The sequence below is a fragment of the Chelon labrosus genome (assembly GCF_963514085.1).
Source record: "Chelon labrosus genome assembly, chromosome: 1".
Taxonomy (NCBI): domain Eukaryota; kingdom Metazoa; phylum Chordata; class Actinopteri; order Mugiliformes; family Mugilidae; genus Chelon; species Chelon labrosus.
Window position 1 is genome coordinate 6,316,676 of NC_140337.1, and position 23,980 is coordinate 6,340,655.

Genomic DNA, 23,980 nt, shown 5'->3' on the forward strand with positions numbered 1-23,980 from the left:
ACGAGACATTTTCTGAATTTGAATGGCGTGCCCCAGAGTGAGGAGTGTCCCGCTCCAACTGCCAATAAACTCCCATTCAAAATATGAAGCTGATTTTCGAGGAAAGCTGAATCCACCCTCTTCTTATACTCGCCACAGTTTCCACAATATTTACTCCAGAGACACCAAAATTACATCAGTGTGTTCGGGAACTTCTCCTGCCAATCACTGTCTGTTTTTTTTTCCTGATGTGAGCTTTGGTTTTGCCTCAGTGAGCCCAAATGCGAGGACTGTCAGAGGGCAAAAAATCAAAATTTCTTCCTTCTCCTCCCCTGTGTCTGTGAGTAGTCATGGCAACCAGCAGAGTCACCATGGCAGCCTCAGGCCAGGGCCACAGCTGCAGCCATTTTTGTAGTCCTTGGCAGTTAATTTCAGTTTATTTAAGTAAATAACAAAGAAAGAGACAGAGAGAGGGTAAAAGACAGACAGGCAGTAACAGAGAGGTAAAGCAAGACATTTTTTGAGGTGACTGTCACTCTGCTTGCTCTGTGTGTACATCTGAGCTGAATGTTTTCTATTGATGCGGGTCAATCACGTGACCTTTTTGTTGTGGCCGCCATCTTTAGGACCATAGCGCCACTCAGCGGCGGGAGAAATGGCTAGCGTTAACGTTCAAGAAACGGGCTCTGCTAACGTTACTCAGATGATGTCGCATCTCTCTGACCCAGAAAAGCAACGATATTAAAAAAAAAAATGATATTTTAGGTTTTGACCCGTAGGGACTTCCGAATCAACTACTGACAACGCTGAAATCTGCCGTTAACTTGCCAAACATATCTTTTGGCGACATTTACATTTATCTGATCCACAACCCCTCCCCATACTCCGGCGAGTCCCTCAAGGCATACAAGAGCACGGAAGCCTTCATGTATTTCAAAGCAGGATGGGTGACAGATCCACGAGTTTATCATCTGGACATGAGGGAACTTTTCTTATTTACAGGAAAGGTAAGATATATGTTTACTTAAAGGGGAACTCCGGCGCAAAATGAACCTGGGGTTAATAACACATGTGTACCGAGTTCGACCGTTCTCTGGTATTTGTTTTCATGCATTTGTTTTGTTAGTCATATTTTACCAGTTTTCTTGCGAACCGCTATTTAGCGTATAACGCTAGCCTTCGGGGCACACCGACACATAAAAAGAAATCGCTATTTCTATACCACTAACAAGGCTCACAATATCACCACACTTACACGGTAGCATAACCAGGGTCTCTACATGTAAACCGAAGCATTGAGAACTTTGCAAGTATACAGGCAGTTTATTAAAAAAGGAATACAGTACCGTTCGCGTCCGGCTCGCATATCCAAGCGGGCGCCATCTTGGGGAAACTGAACTCTCTTCGTTCAGTGCTCTCAGTGCTTTCTTCCGGCAACAGACAGTTCAGATCCCCAAGATGGCGCCCGCTTGGATAAGCGAGCCGGACGCGAACGGTACTGTATTCCTTTTTTAATAAACTGCCTGTATACTTGCAAAGTTCTCAATGCTTCGGTTTACATGTAGAGACCCTAGTTATGCTACCGTGTAAGTGTGGTGATATTGTGAGCCTTGTTAGTGGTATAGAAATAGCGATTTCTTTTCATGTGTCGGTGTGCCCCGAAGGCTAGCGTTGTACGCTAATTAGCGGTTTGAAGAAAACTGGTCACATTTGACTAACAAAACAAATACATGAAAACAAATACCAGAGAACGGTCGAACTCGGTACACATGTGTTATTAACCCCAGGTTCATTTTGCGCCGGAGTTCCCCTTTAAGTTTACTACGCTACTAACTTGCTAGGTGGTGGTGCTACTGAGTGCTACAGAGCTGGTAGCCTCCTAGGTCAATGCTAGGATAATAATGGCATCTCGTTTTTTTAACTGACCTTAAATTTGTTAGCGAAAACATAGTAAAGTAAATTTAATTTAGAAAGCACTTTTACAAACAGCATAAGCTGACCAAAGTGCTGTACAGTGAACGACTAAACACAGCCTAAGCTAAGCAACACATACATACAGAGAATAAGCAGAAGTACAGGGTTAAAGAAAAAAAAATGCCAGGGAGTAGAGGTGGGTTTTTATCCTGGCTAACCACTTATGTCTTCTTTCAGCGTTTTTAGGAATGTTATAAAACGTATGTCCCGTTTTTTTTTTGACTTGCTGTTATCACAGCCCACAGCACAGCAGATAGAAGGCATTTTCTGTTTACTTCCTGTCACTGGCGGTCCCTGGGCGGTCCTAAAGATGGCGCCGGTATTATACAGTGACGTAACAAGATATCCACGTATTGTGTGTGTGCGTGACTGTGCTAATCTCTAGCCTTAGCCTAGTTTAGTGCGTCAGCGCCGCGCGTTAGCGTGGCAAATGGTAATGCCAACATTAGTAATGGTAATGCTAACATCTTTTTCCTTTTCTTTTTTTAATAACCCCGGCAGCAGCCCTCGAGTCACTCTCAAAATTTCCTGCGGGAATTTTCTAGTTATTAGTGCCGAGTGCCTATGACCCGAGGCACTACTCCCATAGCAGCAGGCACGAGGCCACTATTGATCTTCTGCGTGTTTCTTTGCAGTTTTATTTTTTTTACTTATTATTCATTTTCCGCCCTTTTTCGCCGATTAATGCGGCCCGAACCAGCGAGAGGACCCCAACACATGATATATCAAAACGTGTGTTTTGATCCCGAATCCCGTGCTATTACTTTTATAAGGGATTCGTGAGTTTTTCGCGAATTTATTCGCGAAAAACCGCGATAAATTTCCCATTGAAATGAATGGAGAAGCCCGAAAAAATAAATAAATCAACAGACATTTTCAACAATGAACTGCTCTGGCATACTTTAACCGAGAGACTTCATTTGAACTTTAAAACGTAGGTACTCTTGCCTTCTCTTCAGAGATTCACTTCACTTATCGACAACTTTTACCGTTTTTAAACTATGAAGCCTCAGAGTTGTGTAGGTTTTTACTCAAATTTCAGGGTTTATAATGGGTGTGTATTGCGCGGAATGTTTGTGCTAGAGTGGATGACATCATCAGCTAGAGTGAGGAGGAGAGAAGAAAATTAGTCAAAAAACTGTACAGAAACTGCTCCCATGGCCACAAATTTCACACGACAGACATAATTTATACATAGAAACGTAGGAAAATTTGTCTTCTCACTCATATCCGTCTGCTAAAGCTGTAAGTCTTATAGTTTTGGCGTCAGACACAAAGATGCGCCAGCAACACCCATCCACAGCTCCATAGACTGCCATGTTAAAAAGGCAGGGAAATTTCTGGAGGAAAGCAGAAGTAACCTTTTTTGAATCGCTTTAAATAGGTCACATTTCTTCATTTTACCCACAAATTGCATATGTAGACGTTCAGGAAAGCCTCAAGATGCCCAGAGTTAAGTCGGTTCAATGATTGGAAATACGGTTTGGCCACAAGTCCTTCCTGTTCGAGGCGTTTTTTCAGCATTTTCTCTCTCTCTCCCCGTCTTCCAACTGACATTCTGACAGGAGCAGTTGACCCTGGTAGCCATGACAACCAGACCCCAACCAGCTTACACACGTTCACACACGCAGCTGCTGGAAAACATGATCTGCCAAAACATTAAAACCCCCTCAAACCATTACTGCAGTACTGTAGGGGGCCAGAACCTGACATTATGACCCCCCCACTCCACCCCCCCCCCCACCCCCCCTCCCACTATAGCATTACAGACACAGACTGCCAAAACATTATGACCACTTAAGCCATTACAGGACTATAGTTGGGCTGCAGAATCTGACACTATGACCCCCCTCCACTCCATTTAAGCATTACAGTAATAGACTGCCAAAACATTATGACCCCCTAAACCCATTACAGGACTATAGTAGGGAGCCAGAACCTGACACTATGACCCCCCCACTCCAACCCCCCCACCTCCCCTCCCACTATAGCATTACAGACACAGACTGACAAAACATTAGGGACTCTCAGACTGTTACAATGGGGAGACTAAACCGCGGAGTTAGCCTCGAGCTAACCGCGAGCTAGCCTCGAGCTAACGGCAAGCTAACCGGGATTTAACCGCGAGCTAACCGGGACTTAACCGCGAGCTAACCGGGATTTAACCGCAGACCCGCGGGAGTTTGCCGCGAGCTAACGTGGAGGCTAGTGGGGTTAGCCACTAAAACTGTGTCAAACTGAAAAATATATTATTCCATCACATAAAGTACGAAACGTTTATGGCTTGTAACAACATTAATGATAGTATATATATATAATTGGAGTAATTTAATATAATATGATGTTTTTAATGAAATAAATAATGAGCTGTTGAACACTCATAAGAGTTATATTCAGTATGTTACATAACATTATTTGACATGTCTATTTGTCTGCATATAGTTTTCCTCCAGCTTATCCAGACAGACTGCAGTGACGTCCAACATGAGACAAAGAGCTGGACTCACAGGACAATTTGAAGGTCTTCACTTCATCGCTGATTCCTTGTTACAGCCTGGATGTGTTAAGTTTAATATTGATGTTTTTCTAACTGTAAGACTGTGCCGTAAACTGTTAAACTATTGCTCAGGTAGGAGTAATGAGTTTTATTGTTGAAATTATTATGATTAACGATCAATTGTTACGATTTGCTCGTTCTTTGTCTGGGGATCCTAGTGAGGATGCCCCTCTTAAAGGTGGGGGTGTGACGATCCCTCCCACTCTCTTCCTTATTTGATGCTGGCTTTCAGGTGGAGCTGGGAGGGCTCTGCTGCCTGTACCTGCCCTTCAGTTTGTAGAAGGGCATAAAGGACGACCCTTCTCAGTGTCTCGCTCTCTCAGCCAGGCCTACTGCATCCTCCTCATCCTGTTTGGTTTGTTGTACCCTGCATGACATCAAACTCACACCCATCCAGTCAGAAGGAACCAGGCCTTAAATGACTATTTGAGTTGTGCTTTTTGTTATAGCTGCTGCTCATGGGAGTAAAGACATGCTAATTGCTAACATTAGTGGCTAATGCTTTACTACCAAGAGCAGCCAGCGTGCTAGCTGCTCATGGTAGTAAAGACATGCTAATTGCTAACATTTGTGGTTAACGCTTTACTGCCATGAGTAGCTAGCGTGCTAGCCGCTCGTGGTAGTAAAGACATGCTAATTGCTAACATTAGCTGCTAATGCTTGACTGCATGTAAAGACATGCTATTTGCTAACATTTGTGGCTAATGCTAGAATTAGTGGCTCATGTGTGTAAATATACATGTTAAAAATTACTATTTGAGGGTATTGTGAAGCTATACCACACGAAGCCAATGCTAAAATTAGTGGCTAGCGAATCATGCTAATTGCTAACATTTGTGGTTAATGCTTTACTGCCATGAGTAGCTAGCGTGCCAGCCGCTCGTGGTAGTAAAGACATGCTAATTGCTAACATTTGTGGTTAATGCTTTACTGCCATGAGTAGCTAGCGTGCGAGCCAGGCGAACCAGGCCTTAAATGACTATTTGAGTTGTGCTTTTTGTTATAGCTGCTGCTCATGGTAGTAAAGACATGCTACTTAGTAAAGACATGCTAATTGCTAACATTAGTGGCTAATGCTTTACTACCAAGAGCGGCCAGCGTGCTAGCTGCTCATGGTCGTAAAGACATGCTAATTGCTAACATTAGCAGCTAATGCTTGACTGCATCTAAAGACATGCTAATTGCTAACAATTGTGGCTAATGGTAGAATTAGTGGCTCATGTGTGTAAATATACATGTTAAAAATTACCATTTGAGGTGTGCTTTTTCAATACACAACCCCGGCAACAGCCCACTCGGCACTTCAAAAATTTCCGCGGGAATTTTCTAGTTTTTACTTATTATTCATTTTCCGCCCTTTTTCGCCGATTAATGCGGCCCGAACCGGCGAGAGGACCCCAACACATGATATATCAAAACGTGTGTTTTGATCCCGAATCCCGTGCTATTACTTTTATAAGGGATTCGTGAGTTTTTCGCGAATTTATTCGCGAAAAACCGCGATAAATTTCCCATTGAAATGAATGGAGAAGCCCGAAAAAATAAATAAATCAACAGACATTTTCAACAATGAACTGCTCTGGCATACTTTAACCGAGAGACTTCATTTGAACTTTAAAACGTAGGTACTCTTGCCTTCTCTTCAGAGATTCACTTCACTTATCGACAACTTTTACCGTTTTTAAACTATGAAGCCTCAGAGTTGTGTAGGTTTTTACTCAAATTTCAGGGTTTATAATGGGTGTGTATTGCGCGGAATGTTTGTGCTAGAGTGGATGACATCATCAGCTAGAGTGAGGAGGAGAGAAGAAAATTAGTCAAAAAACTGTACAGAAACTGCTCCCATGGCCACAAATTTCACACGACAGACATAATTTATACATAGAAACGTAGGAAAATTTGTCTTCTCACTCATATCCGTCTGCTAAAGCTGTAAGTCTTATAGTTTTGGCGTCAGACACAAAGATGCGCCAGCAACACCCATCCACAGCTCCATAGACTGCCATGTTAAAAAGGCAGGGAAATTTCTGGAGGAAAGCAGAAGTAACCTTTTTTGAATCGCTTTAAATAGGTCACATTTCTTCATTTTACCCACAAATTGCATATGTAGACGTTCAGGAAAGCCTCAAGATGCCCAAAGTTAAGTCGGTTCAATGATTGGAAATACGGTTTGGCCACAAGTCCTTCCTGTTCGAGGCGTTTTTTCAGCATTTTCTCTCTCTCTCCCCGTCTTCCAACTGACATTCTGACAGGAGCAGTTGACCCTGGTAGCCATGACAACCAGACCCCAACCAGCTTACACACGTTCACACACGCAGCTGCTGGAAAACATGATCTGCCAAAACATTAAAACCCCCTCAAACCATTACTGCAGTACTGTAGGGGGCCAGAACCTGACATTATGACCCCCCCACTCCAACCCCCCCCACCCCCCCTCCCACTATAGCATTACAGACACAGACTGCCAAAACATTATGACCACTTAAGCCATTACAGGACTATAGTTGGGCTGCAGAATCTGACACTATGACCCCCCTCCACTCCATTTAAGCATTACAGTAATAGACTGCCAAAACATTATGACCCCCTAAACCCATTACAGGACTATAGTAGGGAGCCAGAACCTGACACTATGACCCCCCCACTCCAACCCCCCCACCTCCCCTCCCACTATAGCATTACAGACACAGACTGACAAAACATTAGGGACTCTCAGACTGTTACAATGGGGAGACTAAACCGCGGAGTTAGCCTCGAGCTAACCGCGAGCTAGCCTCGAGCTAACGGCAAGCTAACCGGGATTTAACCGCGAGCTAACCGGGACTTAACCGCGAGCTAACCGGGATTTAACCGCAGACCCGCGGGAGTTTGCCGCGAGCTAACGTGGAGGCTAGTGGGGTTAGCCACTAAAACTGTGTCAAACTGAAAAATATATTATTCCATCACATAAAGTAGGAAACGTTTATGGCTTGTAACAACATTAATGATAGTATATATATATAATTGGAGTAATTTAATATAATATGATGTTTTTAATGAAATAAATAATGAGCTGTTGAACACTCATAAGAGTTATATTCAGTATGTTACATAACATTATTTGACATGTCTATTTGTCTGCATATAGTTTTCCTCCAGCTGATCCAGACAGACTGCAGTGACGTCCAACATGAGACAAAGAGCTGGACTAACAGGACAATTTGAAGGTCTTCACTTCATCGCTGATTCCTTGTTACAGCCTGGATGTGTTAAGTTTAATATTGATGTTTTTCTAACTGTAAGACTGTGCCGTAAACTGTTAAACTATTGCTCAGGTAGGAGTAATGAGTTTTATTGTTGAAATTATTATGATTAACGATCAATTGTTACGATTTGCTCGTTCTTTGTCTGGGGATCCTAGTGAGGATGCCCCTCTTAAAGGTGGGGGTGTGACGATCCCTCCCACTCTCTTCCTTATTTGATGCTGGCTTTCAGGTGGAGCTGGGAGGGCTCTGCTGCCTGTACCTGCCCTTCAGTTTGTAGAAGGGCATAAAGGACGACCCTTCTCAGTGTCTCGCTCTCTCAGCCAGGCCTACTGCATCCTCCTCATCCTGTTTGGTTTGTTGTACCCTGCATGACATCAAACTCACACCCATCCAGTCAGAAGGAACCAGGCCTTAAATGACTATTTGAGTTGTGCTTTTTGTTATAGCTGCTGCTCATGGGAGTAAAGACATGCTAATTGCTAACATTAGTGGCTAATGCTTTACTACCAAGAGCAGCCAGCGTGCTAGCTGCTCATGGTAGTAAAGACATGCTAATTGCTAACATTTGTGGTTAACGCTTTACTGCCATGAGTAGCTAGCGTGCTAGCCGCTCGTGGTAGTAAAGACATGCTAATTGCTAACATTTGCGGCTAATGCTTGACTGCATGTAAAGACATGCTATTTGCTAACATTTGTGGCTAATGCTAGAATTAGTGGCTCATGTGTGTAAATATACATGTTAAAAATTACTATTTGAGGGTATTGTGAAGCTATACCACACGAAGCCAATGCTAAAATTAGTGGCTAGCGAATCATGCTAATTGCTAACATTTGTGGTTAATGCTTTACTGCCATGAGTAGCTAGCGTGCCAGCCGCTCGTGGTAGTAAAGACATGCTAATTGCTAACATTTGTGGTTAATGCTTTACTGCCATGAGTAGCTAGCGTGCGAGCCGCTCGTGGTAGTAAAGACATGCTAATTGCTAACATTTATGGCTAATGCTAGAATTAGTGGCTCATGTGTGTAAATATACATGTTAAAAATTACTATTTGAGGGTATTGTGAAGCTATACCACACTAAGCCAATGCTAAAATTAGTGGCTAGCGCATCATGCTAATTGCTAACATTAGCAGCTTATGCTAGAATTAGTGACTCATGTGTGTAAATATACATGTTAAAAATTACTATTTGAGGGTATTGTGAAGCTATACCACACTAAGCCAATGCTAAAATTAGTGGCTAGCTCATCATGCTAATTGCTAACGTTTGTGGTTAATGCTTTACTGCCATGAGTAGCTAGCGTGCTAACATTTGTGGCTAATGCTAGAATTAGTGGCTCATGTGTGTAAATATACATGTTAAAAAATACTATTTGAGGTGTGCTTTTTCAATACAGAACCCCGGCAACAGCCCACTCGGCACTCTCAAAATTTCCTGCGGGAATTTTCTAGTTAGTGCCGAGTGCCTATGACACGAGGCCACTCCTCCCATAGCAAGCTATGGGAGGAGTGGCCTCGTGCCATAGGCACGAGGCCACTATTGATCTTCTGCGTGTTTCTTTGCAGTTTTATTTTTTTTACTTATTATTCATTTTCCGCCCTTTTTCGCCGATTAATGCGGCCCGAACCGGCGAGAGGACCCCAACACATGATATATCAAAACGTGTGTTTTGATCCCGAATCCCGTGCTATTACTTTTATAAGGGATTCGTGAGTTTTTCGCGAATTTATTCGCGAAAAACCGCGATAAATTTCCCATTGAAATGAATGGAGAAGCCCGAAAAAAAAAAAAAATCAACAGACATTTTCAACAATGAACTGCTCTGGCATACTTTAACCGAGAGACTTCATTTAAACTTTAAAACGTAGGTACTCTTGCCTTCTCTTCAGAGATTCACTTCACTTGTCGACAACTTTTACCGTTTTTAAACTATGAAGCCTCAGAGTTGTGTAGGTTTTTACTCAAATTTCAGGGTTTATAATGGGTGTGTATTGCGCGGAATGTTTGTGCTAGAGTGGATGACATCATCAGCTAGAGTGAGGAGGAGAGAAGAAAATTAGTCAAAAAACTGTACAGAAACTGCTCCCATGGCCACAAATTTCACACGACAGACATAATTTATACATAGAAACGTAGGAAAATTTGTCTTCTCACTCATATCCGTCTGCTAAAGCTGTAAGTCTTATAGTTTTGGCGTCAGACACAAAGATGCGCCAGCAACACCCATCCACAGCTCCATAGACTGCCATGTTAAAAAGGCAGGGAAATTTCTGGAGGAAAGCAGAAGTAACCTTTTTTGAATCGCTTTAAATAGGTCACATTTCTTCATTTTACCCACAAATTGCATATGTAGACGTTCAGGAAAGCCTCAAGATGCCCAAAGTTAAGTCGGTTCAATGATTGGAAATACGGTTTGGCCACAAGTCCTTCCTGTTCGAGGCGTTTTTTCAGCATTTTCTCTCTCTCTCCCCGTCTTCCAACTGACATTCTGACAGGAGCAGTTGACCCTGGTAGCCATGACAACCAGACCCCAACCAGCTTACACACGTTCACACACGCAGCTGCTGGAAAACATGATCTGCCAAAACATTAAAACCCCCTCAAACCATTACTGCAGTACTGTAGGGGGCCAGAACCTGACATTATGACCCCCCCACTCCAACCCCCCCCCACCCCCCCTCCCACTATAGCATTACAGACACAGACTGCCAAAACATTATGACCACTTAAGCCATTACAGGACTATAGTTGGGCTGCAGAATCTGACACTATGACCCCCCTCCACTCCATTTAAGCATTACAGTAATAGACTGCCAAAACATTATGACCCCCTAAACCCATTACAGGACTATAGTAGGGAGCCAGAACCTGACACTATGACCCCCCCACTCCAACCCCCCCACCTCCCCTCCCACTATAGCATTACAGACACAGACTGACAAAACATTAGGGACTCTCGGACTGTTACAATGGGGAGACTAAACCGCGGAGTTAGCCTCGAGCTAACCGCGAGCTAGCCTCGAGCTAACGGCAAGCTAACCGGGATTTAACCGCGAGCTAACCGGGACTTAACCGCGAGCTAACCGGGATTTAACCGCAGACCCGCGGGAGTTTGCCGCGAGCTAACGTGGAGGCTAGTGGGGTTAGCCACTAAAACTGTGTCAAACTGAAAAATATATTATTCCATCACATAAAGTACGAAACGTTTATGGCTTGTAACAACATTAATGATAGTATATATATATAATTGGAGTAATTTAATATAATATGATGTTTTTAATGAAATAAATAATGAGCTGTTGAACACTCATAAGAGTTATATTCAGTATGTTACATAACATTATTTGACATGTCTATTTGTCTGCATATAGTTTTCCTCCAGCTTATCCAGACAGACTGCAGTGACGTCCAACATGAGACAAAGAGCTGGACTCACAGGACAATTTGAAGGTCTTCACTTCATCGCTGATTCCTTGTTACAGCCTGGATGTGTTAAGTTTAATATTGATGTTTTTCTAACTGTAAGACTGTGCCGTAAACTGTTAAACTATTGCTCAGGTAGGAGTAATGAGTTTTATTGTTGAAATTATTATGATTAACGATCAATTGTTACGATTTGCTCGTTCTTTGTCTGGGGATCCTAGTGAGGATGCCCCTCTTAAAGGTGGGGGTGTGACGATCCCTCCCACTCTCTTCCTTATTTGATGCTGGCTTTCAGGTGGAGCTGGGAGGGCTCTGCTGCCTGTACCTGCCCTTCAGTTTGTAGAAGGGCATAAAGGACGACCCTTCTCAGTGTCTCGCTCTCTCAGCCAGGCCTACTGCATCCTCCTCATCCTGTTTGGTTTGTTGTACCCTGCATGACATCAAACTCACACCCATCCAGTCAGAAGGAACCAGGCCTTAAATGACTATTTGAGTTGTGCTTTTTGTTATAGCTGCTGCTCATGGGAGTAAAGACATGCTAATTGCTAACATTAGTGGCTAATGCTTTACTACCAAGAGCAGCCAGCGTGCTAGCTGCTCATGGTAGTAAAGACATGCTAATTGCTAACATTTGTGGTTAACGCTTTACTGCCATGAGTAGCTAGCGTGCTAGCCGCTCGTGGTAGTAAAGACATGCTAATTGCTAACATTTGCGGCTAATGCTTGACTGCATGTAAAGACATGCTATTTGCTAACATTTGTGGCTAATGCTAGAATTAGTGGCTCATGTGTGTAAATATACATGTTAAAAATTACTATTTGAGGGTATTGTGAAGCTATACCACACGAAGCCAATGCTAAAATTAGTGGCTAGCGAATCATGCTAATTGCTAACATTTGTGGTTAATGCTTTACTGCCATGAGTAGCTAGCGTGCCAGCCGCTCGTGGTAGTAAAGACATGCTAATTGCTAACATTTGTGGTTAATGCTTTACTGCCATGAGTAGCTAGCGTGCGAGCCAGGCGAACCAGGCCTTAAATGACTATTTGAGTTGTGCTTTTTGTTATAGCTGCTGCTCATGGTAGTAAAGACATGCTACTTAGTAAAGACATGCTAATTGCTAACATTAGTGGCTAATGCTTTACTACCAAGAGCGGCCAGCGTGCTAGCTGCTCATGGTCGTAAAGACATGCTAATTGCTAACATTAGCAGCTAATGCTTGACTGCATCTAAAGACATGCTAATTGCTAACAATTGTGGCTAATGGTAGAATTAGTGGCTCATGTGTGTAAATATACATGTTAAAAATTACCATTTGAGGTGTGCTTTTTCAATACACAACCCCGGCAACAGCCCACTCGGCACTTCAAAAATTTCCGCGGGAATTTTCTAGTTATTATTCATTTTCCGCCCTTTTTCGCAGAAGAATGCGGCCCGAACCAGCGAGAGGACCCCAACACATGATATATCAAAACGTGTGTTTTGATCCCGAATCCCGTGCTATTACTTTTATAAGGGATTCGTGAGTTTTTCGCGAATTTATTCGCGAAAAACCGCGATAAATTTCCCATTGAAATGAATGGAGAAGCCCGAAAAAATAAATAAATCAACAGACATTTTCAACAATGAACTGCTCTGGCATACTTTAACCGAGAGACTTCATTTGAACTTTAAAACGTAGGTACTCTTGCCTTCTCTTCAGAGATTCACTTCACTTATCGACAACTTTTACCGTTTTTAAACTATGAAGCCTCAGAGTTGTGTAGGTTTTTACTCAAATTTCAGGGTTTATAATGGGTGTGTATTGCGCGGAATGTTTGTGCCAGAGTGGATGACATCATCAGCTAGAGTGAGGAGGAGAGAAGTAAATTAGGCAAAAAATAAAACAGAAACTGCTCCCGTGGCCACAAATTTCACACCTCAGATATAATTTATACATAGAAACGTAGGAAAATTTGTCTTCTCGCTCAAATTCGTCTGCTAAAGCTGTAAAGTCTTATAGTTTTGGCGTGAGACGCAAAGATGCGCCAGCAACTCCCATCCACAGCTTCATAGACTGCCATGTTAAATTTCTGGAGCAAAGCAGAAGCAATCCTTTCTTTGAATCGCTCTTTATAGCTCACATTTCTTCATTTTGCCCAAAAACTGCATATCTAGACGTTCAGGAAAGACTCAAGATGCCCAAAGTGAAGTCGGTTCAATGATTGGAAACACGGTTTGGCCACAAGGCCTTCCTGTTCGAGGAGGTTCGTTTCAGCATTTTCTCTCCCTCTAGCCATCTTCTAACTGAAATTCAAACTGGTAACCGTGACAACAAGGCCCCAACGGGCATACACACGCTCACACGCAGCAGAAGAGGAGGGTCTCCACAGAAAGAGGCGGGAAACTTCCAACTGACATAAGTAACTGGTATGTGGGGCAGCCATTTTGGCTTTTGGCACCTAAGTTGAACAATGACAGGTGTCTGTCTGTCATTGGCTAGCGCGTCATGTTAATTGCTAACATTAGCGGCTAATGCTACTTTTTAGTGGCAAGAAATTGGTGGTAGCATTAGTGGCAGCATTAGCATGTTAGCGAATAGCATATTAGCAATTAGCATGTTAGCAATTAGCATGTATTTAATTTTTAGTGGCTTAAAAGACATGCTAACACTAAACCAATGTTAAAATTAGTGGCTAGCGGGTCATGTTAATTGCTACCATTAGCGGCTAATGCTAATTTTTAGTGGTAGAAATTGGTGGTAGCATTAGTGGCACCATTAGCATGTTAGCGAATAGCTAGCCACTAATTTCTTGCCACTAAAAATTAAAGACATGCATTAACCTAATGCTAACATTAGGCAGCCATTTTAGTAGTTCTTAGCACTTAATTTGAACATGCGTGTGTAAAATGACAGACAGAGAAAGCAGAGCAGCTAGCGCGTCAGCGCTAGCCACTATTTAAGCTCCCAGTGGAAAACAGGATCTGCCAAAACATTAAAACCCCCCAAACCATCCCTGTCTCCCTTGGTGCTGTCACACATCTGCTGGGCCTCTTAGCTATAGCTCTTCTCATTGACTGAATGACAACTTCTCAGTCATGTTTGACCTTTTCCTTTATTTTAAACACAAATTATATCTGGCTGCTTTGCTGAAACTCCTGACACAACATCCCTGACCCGTTTCCTTCATCTTATTAGGTCAGTGAATAGCTAAACTGCTAACAGACGCTAACGACTAGCCGTCCAGCATAGCGCATGTATGTTAGCGAGCTAGCGGAGCTAACGGAGCTAGCTAGCCGCTACCTTAACGCCGCGGACTCAACCGCGGAGTTAGCCTCGAGCTAACCGCTAGCTAACCGGGATTTAACCGCGGACCCGCGGGAGTTAAACACGAATTAGCCGCGGCAGTTAGCCGTGAGCTAACGCGGAGGCTAGTGGGGTTAGCCGCCGGCTAATTCGCCGCGTTGCTCGCGGGTGCTTATCACAGTAATAATGTTGAAGTTTTACAATTTAAAGGGATATTTTTAAATTAAACTGTGTCAAACTGAAAAATATATTATTCCACCACATAAAGTAGGAAACATTTATGGCTTGCAACAACATTAATGACAGTATATATATATAATTGGAGTAATTTAATATATGATGTTTTTAATTAAATAAATAATGAGCTGTTGGACACTCATAAGAGTTATATTAAGTATGTTACATAACATTATTTGACAGGTCTATTTGTCTGCATATAGTATTCCTCCAGCTGATCCAGACAGACTGCAGTGATGTCCAACGTGAGACAAAGAGCTGGACTCACAGGACAATTTGAAGGTCTTCACTTCATCGCTGATTCCTTGTTACAGCCTGGATGTGTTAAGTTTAATATTGATGTTTTTCTAACTGTAAGACTGTGCCGTAAACTGTTCAACTATTGCTCAGGCAGGAGTAATGAGTTTTATTGTTAAAATTATTATGATTAACGATCAATTATTACGATTTGCTCGTTCTTTGTCTGGGGATCCTAGTGAGGACAGCCCTCTTAAAGGTGGGGGTGTGACGATCCCTCCCACTCTCTTCCTTATTTGATGCTGGCTTTCAGGTGGAGCTGGGAGGGGTCTGCTGCCTGTACCTGCCCTTCAGTTTGTAGAAGGCGAAGCATAAAGGACGACCCTTATCAGTGTCTCTCTGTCTCTCAGCCAGACCTACTGCATCCTCCTCATCCTGTTTGGTTTGTTGTACCCTGCATGACATCAAACTCACACCCATCCTGTCAGTAGGAACCAGGCCTTAAATGACTATTTGAGTTGTGCTTTTTGTTATAGCTGCTGCTCATGGTAGTAAAGACATGCTACTTAGTAAAGACATGCTAATTGCTAACATTAGTGGCTAATGCTTTACTACCAAGAGCAGCCAGCGTGCTAGCTGCTCATGGTCGTAAAGACATGCTAATTGCTAACATTAGCAGTTAATGCTTGACTGCATGTAAAGACATGCTAATTGCTAACAATTGTGGCTAATGGTAGAATTAGTGGCTCATGTGTGTAAATATACATGTTAAAAATTACTATTTGAGGTGTGCTTTTTCAATACAGAACCCCGGCAACAGCCCACTCGGCACTCTCAAAATTTCCTGCGGGAATTTTCTAGTTTTATTAATTATACTGTTGCATGTGTATTTTAAACCTTTATGAACCCTTCCCACACTCTTATTAACCTTTTCCATTATAAACACTTTCTATGCTCTTAAACACTTTCTACACTCATAAACTGTGGCGTCTGACCGGACGTTAAAAGGATGACGAGGAGTTGTTCGCAAACCTTTATTTTATTACATGAACCGGAATTACTGTCGGCTGTAACTTCGCCAAAACAACAACAACGACAGTTAACTTCTGACAGTTCTCCGTTCTTCCTCTATGGAGAGCCATCTCAGTCAAAATGAAATAAATAAATAAAAATGGAAATAAATAAAAACTGAAATAAATAAATATACCTCTGAAATAAATAAATATTCCCCTGAAATAAATAAATAAAATTATTTTTTAATGACACTTTTATTTTTTTAAAGACACTTTTTTTTTATTTCAGGACACTTTTATTTCCAAACGCCACATTTATTTATTTCAGGGCACTTTTATTTCCAAGCGCCACATTTATTTATTTCCAGAGACCTTTATTTTGTTAGGCCACATTTATTTATTTCCGGAGACTTTTAATTTGAAACGCCACATTTATTTCCGATCGCCACATTTATTTCCGAAGGCCACATTTATTTCCAGGCTCTTTTTATTTCCAATCCTTGTATGTAAATGAGGGGGCGTGGCTAACCATAGAACCAGACCGAAGTACAGAAGCTAACCTGTCGATCGCGCTCACTGAGGGACTGCGTTCGTGGTATATGTATGTTCGAGAGATATGAAGGTATGTTCCAGACCTTTTCATTTGGGTGAGTGTTTTGATAATTGTTTACTATTGGTCATGTATTAGCGCAAAATGCGATTTTACTTCATAATCATTGCTACCAAGACAGCCAGTTAGCCAGCTGGCTAACTAACTAACTGAGATAACCAGCTAACTAGCTGGCTAACTGGCTGTCTCTAGTTGGCTAGTTAGCCAGCTGGTAGATGAGTAGATCGATAGACATTCACTTTTCTGTTATTTGCGGATATTTAGAGTTTTGATATACGGTATGTCGTTTTACCACAGGTAACCCAGCATATGAAATGAATGAGTCACACCCCGACAGGGCTCCATCCCTGCGCCTGGGTTACCCCGGAATTCTACAGAATGTGTGTGCGTTGTGTCTGCGCTCCGGAACGGCAGCGGAGCCGATACGTTTCAATTCTAGTCAATGTGTGTACTTCCATCGCGCTTCCAGGCGCTCCGGAGCCTCCACAGCAGATACGCAGAACTTGGATTTTTGCTGGACGCCGGACAACAACGCAGCAATTCAGCACAGAGCAGATCGTGCGGGACAGGGAGTCGTGCGCAGAAACATAACAATAAAACATCCGGTTAATTTTCAAAATAAAATACGCCGTGTTCACGGCGGACCATATTTCGCTGCACTACACCTTGAAAACATAATGAGCGGAGGCAGGCCTGAATTCAACAGGTCAGAGGTTTTTGTGGTTCTCGTTATAGGAACTATATCCTGCTATATAACTGATTTCGCGAGATCTCGTTGGTCCTCATGCAAGCGCAGCCGGTGGGTGTTGACGGACGGCGGTGCACGAAGCGGACACGCAGCGCAGCCGTTCCACCATGCACAGCATCCAGTGGAATTGACCTTTGGCTAAGCCCCGCCCCCCGTAGTTACTGTTGCTACGTCCGACATTCTCTTCTGGGCTGTGGTTTTCTGGTTATCTATAAGGCTCTGGTATCAATATCAAGGAGCAACACTGTTCATGCAAAGCTGGGTACGTCTCTATTCACTTCTATAATCGTTATTACGAAGCAAACGGACTAACGTTACGCACGTATAACGTTGTATTTCTTCAGCGTGTGCTAGCGTATCAACAACTATGCAACTTAAGCTGTAACGGTGATGTTTTGGTTAGCTCCACAGGGTTTTGCGCGCACATCATTGGGCTTATCCATACCCTGGATATATACCGACAGTACAGCCTGCCGAGACCGAAAATATGAGACGCCTGCGTTAAAGTCAATGGAGCGCTGTGGAAAAAGTGTCGGACCCCTGTGGGAGCTCTGGCTGTGATTGGTCAATTGACATTCTAGGGCGGGGCTTAGCCAAAGGTCAATTCCGGGGTTACTCTGATGTTACTCAGTCGGACCGGTACTCATGCAGATAAGAGCGACTTAAAGGAAGAAAAGACCAGGCAAACACACATATGGCAGAAAATGAGCAAGATGGAGACAACGCAGAGGCCCTTACCTGTATGCAACACATATATCTGTATATCTTTGTGTACTTATGTTTTTGTAATTGTTGCTGTTATACCATTGTGTTATTTACACCTAATACAAAACAAATGTTTCTTAGCTGTATCAGTGTATATAAGTGGTGTAATTCCTTGACAATAAATGTAATTCTGATTTTGATGGTCTGACTGTCTTTTATTAGAAATGCCATTGTAATTGTGCAATTGTTTGGGTGCATGTATAACAAGTATTACAGAACAAATAATGCAAAGAATTGTGCTAAAGAATAATGCAATGCAATCAAAAAGTGAAGCCCTTTCAGGTAAACAATTCACAAACTACTACTTGCATTAAAAAAATGTGCAAAAGTTGACATAAGTAAATACACCGATCAGCTATTACATTGTGACCATTTGTACAATATAATGTGATCCAATACAACAGCTGTGCCATAAATTTTGCCTTTGCAAAGATAATGTTCAGTTTTTGATTGACATGGGCAGAGAATATTAGACTACATGGTGATTACTGAAGTTGTATTTTGAACTGGAACAGAGCATTAACATGAGAGCAGGTCTCCGCAGCTCCGGCCGAACAGGTGCAGTGGCTTTGAGGGCGGATCGCCGAGGCGCTGCGACTTCAATACCTAAGTACATAAATAACAACAGGAAATGAAAAGAATGAGCACAGAATGAACAAGTGATGTATTCTCATTAAACACTAACTAGCTAAGCATGCTAAAGGAAAGGTAATAAGTTAAGGCTATTTACATACCTTTCATCACTGACGATGTTCCCGCAGTTCGCCAGTTTATAAATCTCCAAGTCTTGAACCCATCCATTGATAAATTGAACGTGGACTTCCAACAACTTATAAGAGAGAAACTGCTCACTGGTGTAAGCACTCACAACACAGACAAAATACCCGTACAAGTCTGGGAAAGTACTGGTAGGCTACTGTAGCTGTTTACCTTGAGAAGCAGCTAGCGTTCGTAATCGACAGGCTAGCTTCTGTTGCTTCGGTCTGTCTCTATGGTTAGCCACGCCCCCTCATTTACATACAAGGATTGGAAATAAAAAGAGCCTGGAAATAAATGTGGCCTTCGGAAATAAATGTGGCGTTTCAAATTAAAAGTCTCCGGAAATAAATAAATGTGGCCTAACAAAATAAAGGTCTCTGGAAATAAATAAATGTGGCGCTTGGAAATAAAAGTGCCCTGAAATAAATAAATGTGGCGTTTGGAAATAAAAGTGTCCTGAAATAAAAAAAAAAGTGTCTTTAAAAAAATAAAAGTGTCATTAAAAAATAATTTTATTTATTTATTTCAGAGGTATATTTATTTATTTCAGTTTTTATTTATTTATTTCCGTTTTTATTTATTTATTTCATTTTGACTGAGATGGTTCTCCATATTCCTCTGCTCCTCACTCATACCCCCTACACACACACACAGGACTCTCTCTTCCTCACCTCACCCCGCCCCCTCGCTTTCTCATCCAACCACATAGGCTACCTGCCCGTACCATACACATTCACAGACAGTCAGAAATCACAGAATTTAAGCATTTAGTTTGAAAAGAAACGGTGGGATATGAGCTGAAAATGTATTTGTCACCTCTGCCAGCATGTTGTTCCTCCTCAGAACAGGCCTTGAGCTGAAGCTCTCCCTGCACTGAGGGCAGCTGAACTCCACCTTCTCATCTCCCTGGTCCCAGCAACCCTCGATGCAGCCTCTACAGTAGCTGTGTCCACATGGGATGGTGACGGGCTCCTTCAGCAGGTCCAGACACACCGAGCAGCAGAACTGATTGTGATCCAACACGACGCCCCGATCAGGCTGCTCCTCAGCCATCTTCATCAATGTCACATGTGCAGGGAGAGAAGAGGACTCCTAAGTTTCGTTTCTGTATGAAATGGGAGGGGAAAAGGGGAGGATGGGCGGCATGGCAGCCGTGTTTATTCATTTTGCACCTTTGGCCAACAGGGGGCAGACTATCATTAAAAAACACAGGTGAAATTTACAGCCATACACAGACTCCCACAGAGCCGTTTCTTGCTGTATTGGCGAACTGGGCGAATGCTTAGGGCCCCCAAGCCACCAGGGGGCCCCAAAGCTGCATGTTCATCCTCATCTGAGGGTGTTTGTTACATCCCTTATATTCTTATAAACGTAGCTTATAAGTAAAATGAACTGCAATGATAAGCTGTGGCTGGTGTTTTTGTGCCATTGTTAGGTCATATTCATTGGACCGCACTGTCACACAGTGAGTGACGCACGTGACGTAGCGGGCCGCCAACAGCCATGATGGGAATGATTGACAGCTAGTTACTCATCTTTCCCGTGTGAATATTAAACAAAACAAACACAGTAATGGCATCAAAAAGAAGTTATCTCTGTGTAGATTAAAAGCAGATTCATTTTAATTTTAATTTTCTGTGTTACTTCAACATCACTGCAATTGTACAATAGGAATATGCGCTCATGATCTATTCTGCTTGATAAGGAGCTTTGTCTTTGCAGGAGCAATTTTAAAATGTTTTGGAGCTCCAGATGTTCAGCCAGAGGGATCTACTGAACTTCCTGACCAGGAAACTCCAGGATCATAACATTCCTCATCAACCATGCATGAGATGGGCAAGCATCTGTCACATGAGGACATCATTGCTGTTTTGTTTTCATTCTTGCACTTAAAATAGATGTTGGTTTGTTGTATTTTTTTATTTAAAGTAAACACTCAAAATCTTTTTTTAATTGACGCATAGAGGATTGTTATTTTCCTTGTATTATAGTTTTTCATCAGTTTAACTTGCATAAGTGGCTCAACTTAAGATGTTTAATTGTAACTGTAACCTGTTTTGCTCATGAAGTGTAATAGGTTGTGGCGTCTTAGTGGACCATTTTAATTTAATCAAAGTTTGACAAACTAGGGGCCCCCAAACAGCATCTTGCTTAGGGCCCCCACAAACGTGTGTTTGTAAAGAGAACACTGATATTAGTAAAAAGTTGAGATCATTGGAAACCATGAAACATTGATATTTTAAGATGATTACATTGTGGAATTTAATGTAGCCCAAATAAACAGAGACTGAGACACACTTGATACCACTCCGATTTTTAATTGTTAAACACCTCCACATACAAGAAGATTTTTTAATAAAACAATGAATAAAGTGGTAAACATAGTACAAATGAACAACAGTAATGTGTTTAAATGATACTACAACATAGACCATTCATCTGAGTTAATAATGTCTAACATAAAGTTCATTCATTCATATTCTGTAACGGCTTATTCCTCTTAAGGGTCGCGGGGGTCTGCTGGAGCCTATCCCAGCTGTCATCAGACGAGAGGCGGTTTACATCCCAGCCAGTCTTTAGAATGGCTCTTTTAAAGGAACGGATCAACAAGATCCGACTACATTCAAAGAGCCATCATAGCCATCTCCATGAAACAGTGACAAAAACTGTCACTTGGAGCTCAGAGATGAAGATCTAGTTTTATAAGTTGTAATTATGTATATATAAACTTTTTTTCTGGTCTGAATAATTAATTATTGATTAACTAATTAATAATAATTAGTATGTCCGTAATCTTTGCAAACCATGAACCATCTGACTGAAACTCAATTTTTTTTTTTTTTTATTCTTATAATATGCTAGTTCACAATGTGGAGTTTAATTTAGCCCAAAAAATAAATGTAGACTGAGACACAATTAAAAATCACACTGGTGTTTAATTGTTAAATATCTGTTAACACAAGAAATATTAGAATAAAAACTAAATATACTGAGGGGTAAAGAAAGTGTGCAATAAAGCGTTATACATAGTGCAAATCAACAAATGTAAAATATTTTAAAGGACACCAAGATGATTAACACACTATATCATGTTATAAATTCCCTTCATCCTTCTAGATAGAGTTAATAATGTATAACATAAAGTGTTTTTTATGTCTTTCTCTTAATGGCCTTTAATGAATCTGCTCACAACACAAAACTGTTAGTACTACTAGAGTCATGTGGAATTACCTCATCTTATAATGTGATCAATATTTTTTTTATATAATGTAAAGCAACTGTTGACTATAGTATCCAAAAAAGTTTTAAAAAAAAAAAGGCAACTGGACTTGTAGAGTTTGTTCAGAAGACGTTTCACCACTCATCCGAGTAGCTTCTTCAGTTCTGGTGGACTGGTGGGAAATCTGAGGTTTAAATAGGAACTCCTCCTGAAAAAACTTGCTTGTTATGCTAATAACCAGAAACTGGTGCAGCTAATTTCCCTTAACGACTGGGTACTTACCTGTAGTGGAGGGGGGGACTGTGTTGTCCCTGTCCTCTTTCCTATGAATGGTTCTCTAACGACTCTTGTCCGTCTGAGGCTCCAGTGTCAAGGTGTGAATGAGACTGAAACTTCTTGGGGACAGAAGTTAAAACTGTATTGTAAATAGATGGCAAATTAAATCTCAGTCCACCTCCTCTGTTTAGTGAAGGTTTTTCCAGTTTGACATAGATGGCTTCCTTTACTCCTATTTCAAACCATCGGTCTTCTCTGGCTAAGATTTGGACGTTGTTATCTTCAAAGGAGTGTCCTTTGTCCTTCAGGTGTAGGTGGACCGCTGAATCGTTTCCTGATGAGCTGGCTCTCCTGTGCTGGTACATGCGTTTACGGATGGGTTGTTTGGTTTCCCCAATGTATAAATCTGTACACTCCTCACTGCACTGAACAGCGTACACCACATTACTCTGTTTTTGCCTGGGTGTTTTGTCTTTTGGGTGGACCAGTCTTTGCCTAAGTGTGTTTCCTGGTTTGAAATAAACTGGAATACGGTGATTTCTGAAAATTCTCCTGAGTTTTTCGGACACTCCAGACACGTACGGGATGACGATGTTTTTTCTTTTGTTGTTCTCCTCCTCTCTGTCCCTTTTGGGGTATCTTTTTGTGCCTTTCAGAAAGGCCCAGTTGGGATATCCACATGTCTTAAGTGCCCGTTTAATGTGCTTTTGCTCCTTCTCCTTGCCATCCGGTCTTGTGGGTACAGTCTGTGCTCTGTGCTGGAGCGTTTTGATGACCCCTAGTTTGTGCTCCAGAGGGTGGTGGGAATCAAATAATAAGTGCTGGTCAGTGTGGGTGGGTTTTCTATACACTTCAATGTTGAGGCTTCGGTCTTCTTCCACATGCACCAGACAGTCCAGGAAAGCCAGACTACCTCCGCTGATGTCCTCCCGAGTGAACTTGATGTTGTTGTCCACTGCATTGATGTGCTGTGTGAAAGATTCCACTTCCTGCGTCTTGATTTTAACCCAAGTGTCGTCCACGTACCTGAACCAGTGTGTGGGGGTGTTGCCTGTGAAAGAGTTCAGGGCTCTGGTCTCGACCTCCTCCATGTAGAGATTGGCCACAATAGGTGACACCGGTGAACCCATTGCACAGCCGTGTTTTTGCCTGTAGAATCCTCCATTAAATTGGAAATAGGTGGTCGTCAGGCACAGATCGAGTAGCAAACATAGTTGGTCTGGGGTGAGGGTGGTCCTATCAGCCAAGGAGTCATCCTTTAGTAGTCTTTCCCTTACTACTCTAGTGGCTTCTCCGGTGGGGATACACGTAAAGAGGGAGGTTACATCATAGGATACGATGGTTTCCTCTGGACCCAGTGTGATGCTACTAACTTTGTGGACGAAATCCCTGGAATTTTCAATGTGGTGGGGAGTGTTGCCCACCAACGGAGACAGGATGGATGCCAGGTGTTTAGCGATGTTGTATGTAACCGAGTTTATGCTGCTGACGATGGGTCTGAGAGGTGCTCCTTCCTTGTGTATTTTCGGAAGTCCATAAATACACGGGATGGCGTCCCCGGGATACAAACGATAGTAAAGGCGTCTATCGATTGCCTTCTCCTTCTCCAGCTGTTGTAAGTAGTTTATTGTTTTGGTTTTGTAGGTGTTG

At 42.2% G+C, this 23,980-nt stretch overlaps 1 protein-coding gene across 1 annotated transcript in view; it reads right to left on the reverse strand.

Annotated features, from left to right (window-relative positions):
- LOC311487891 (E3 ubiquitin/ISG15 ligase TRIM25-like) overlaps window positions 1-19,887 on the reverse strand; it is a gene marked incomplete at its 5' end in the record, with an annotated part of 28,411 nt that extends 8,524 nt beyond the window's left edge. The window contains one exon of the mRNA XM_084544309.1: window positions 19,651-19,887. Within this exon, the coding sequence (XP_084400435.1) occupies window positions 19,651-19,887 (237 nt within the window). The remainder of the gene's footprint in view (window positions 1-19,650) is intronic.
- Window positions 19,888-23,980: the final 4,093 nt, after the last annotated feature.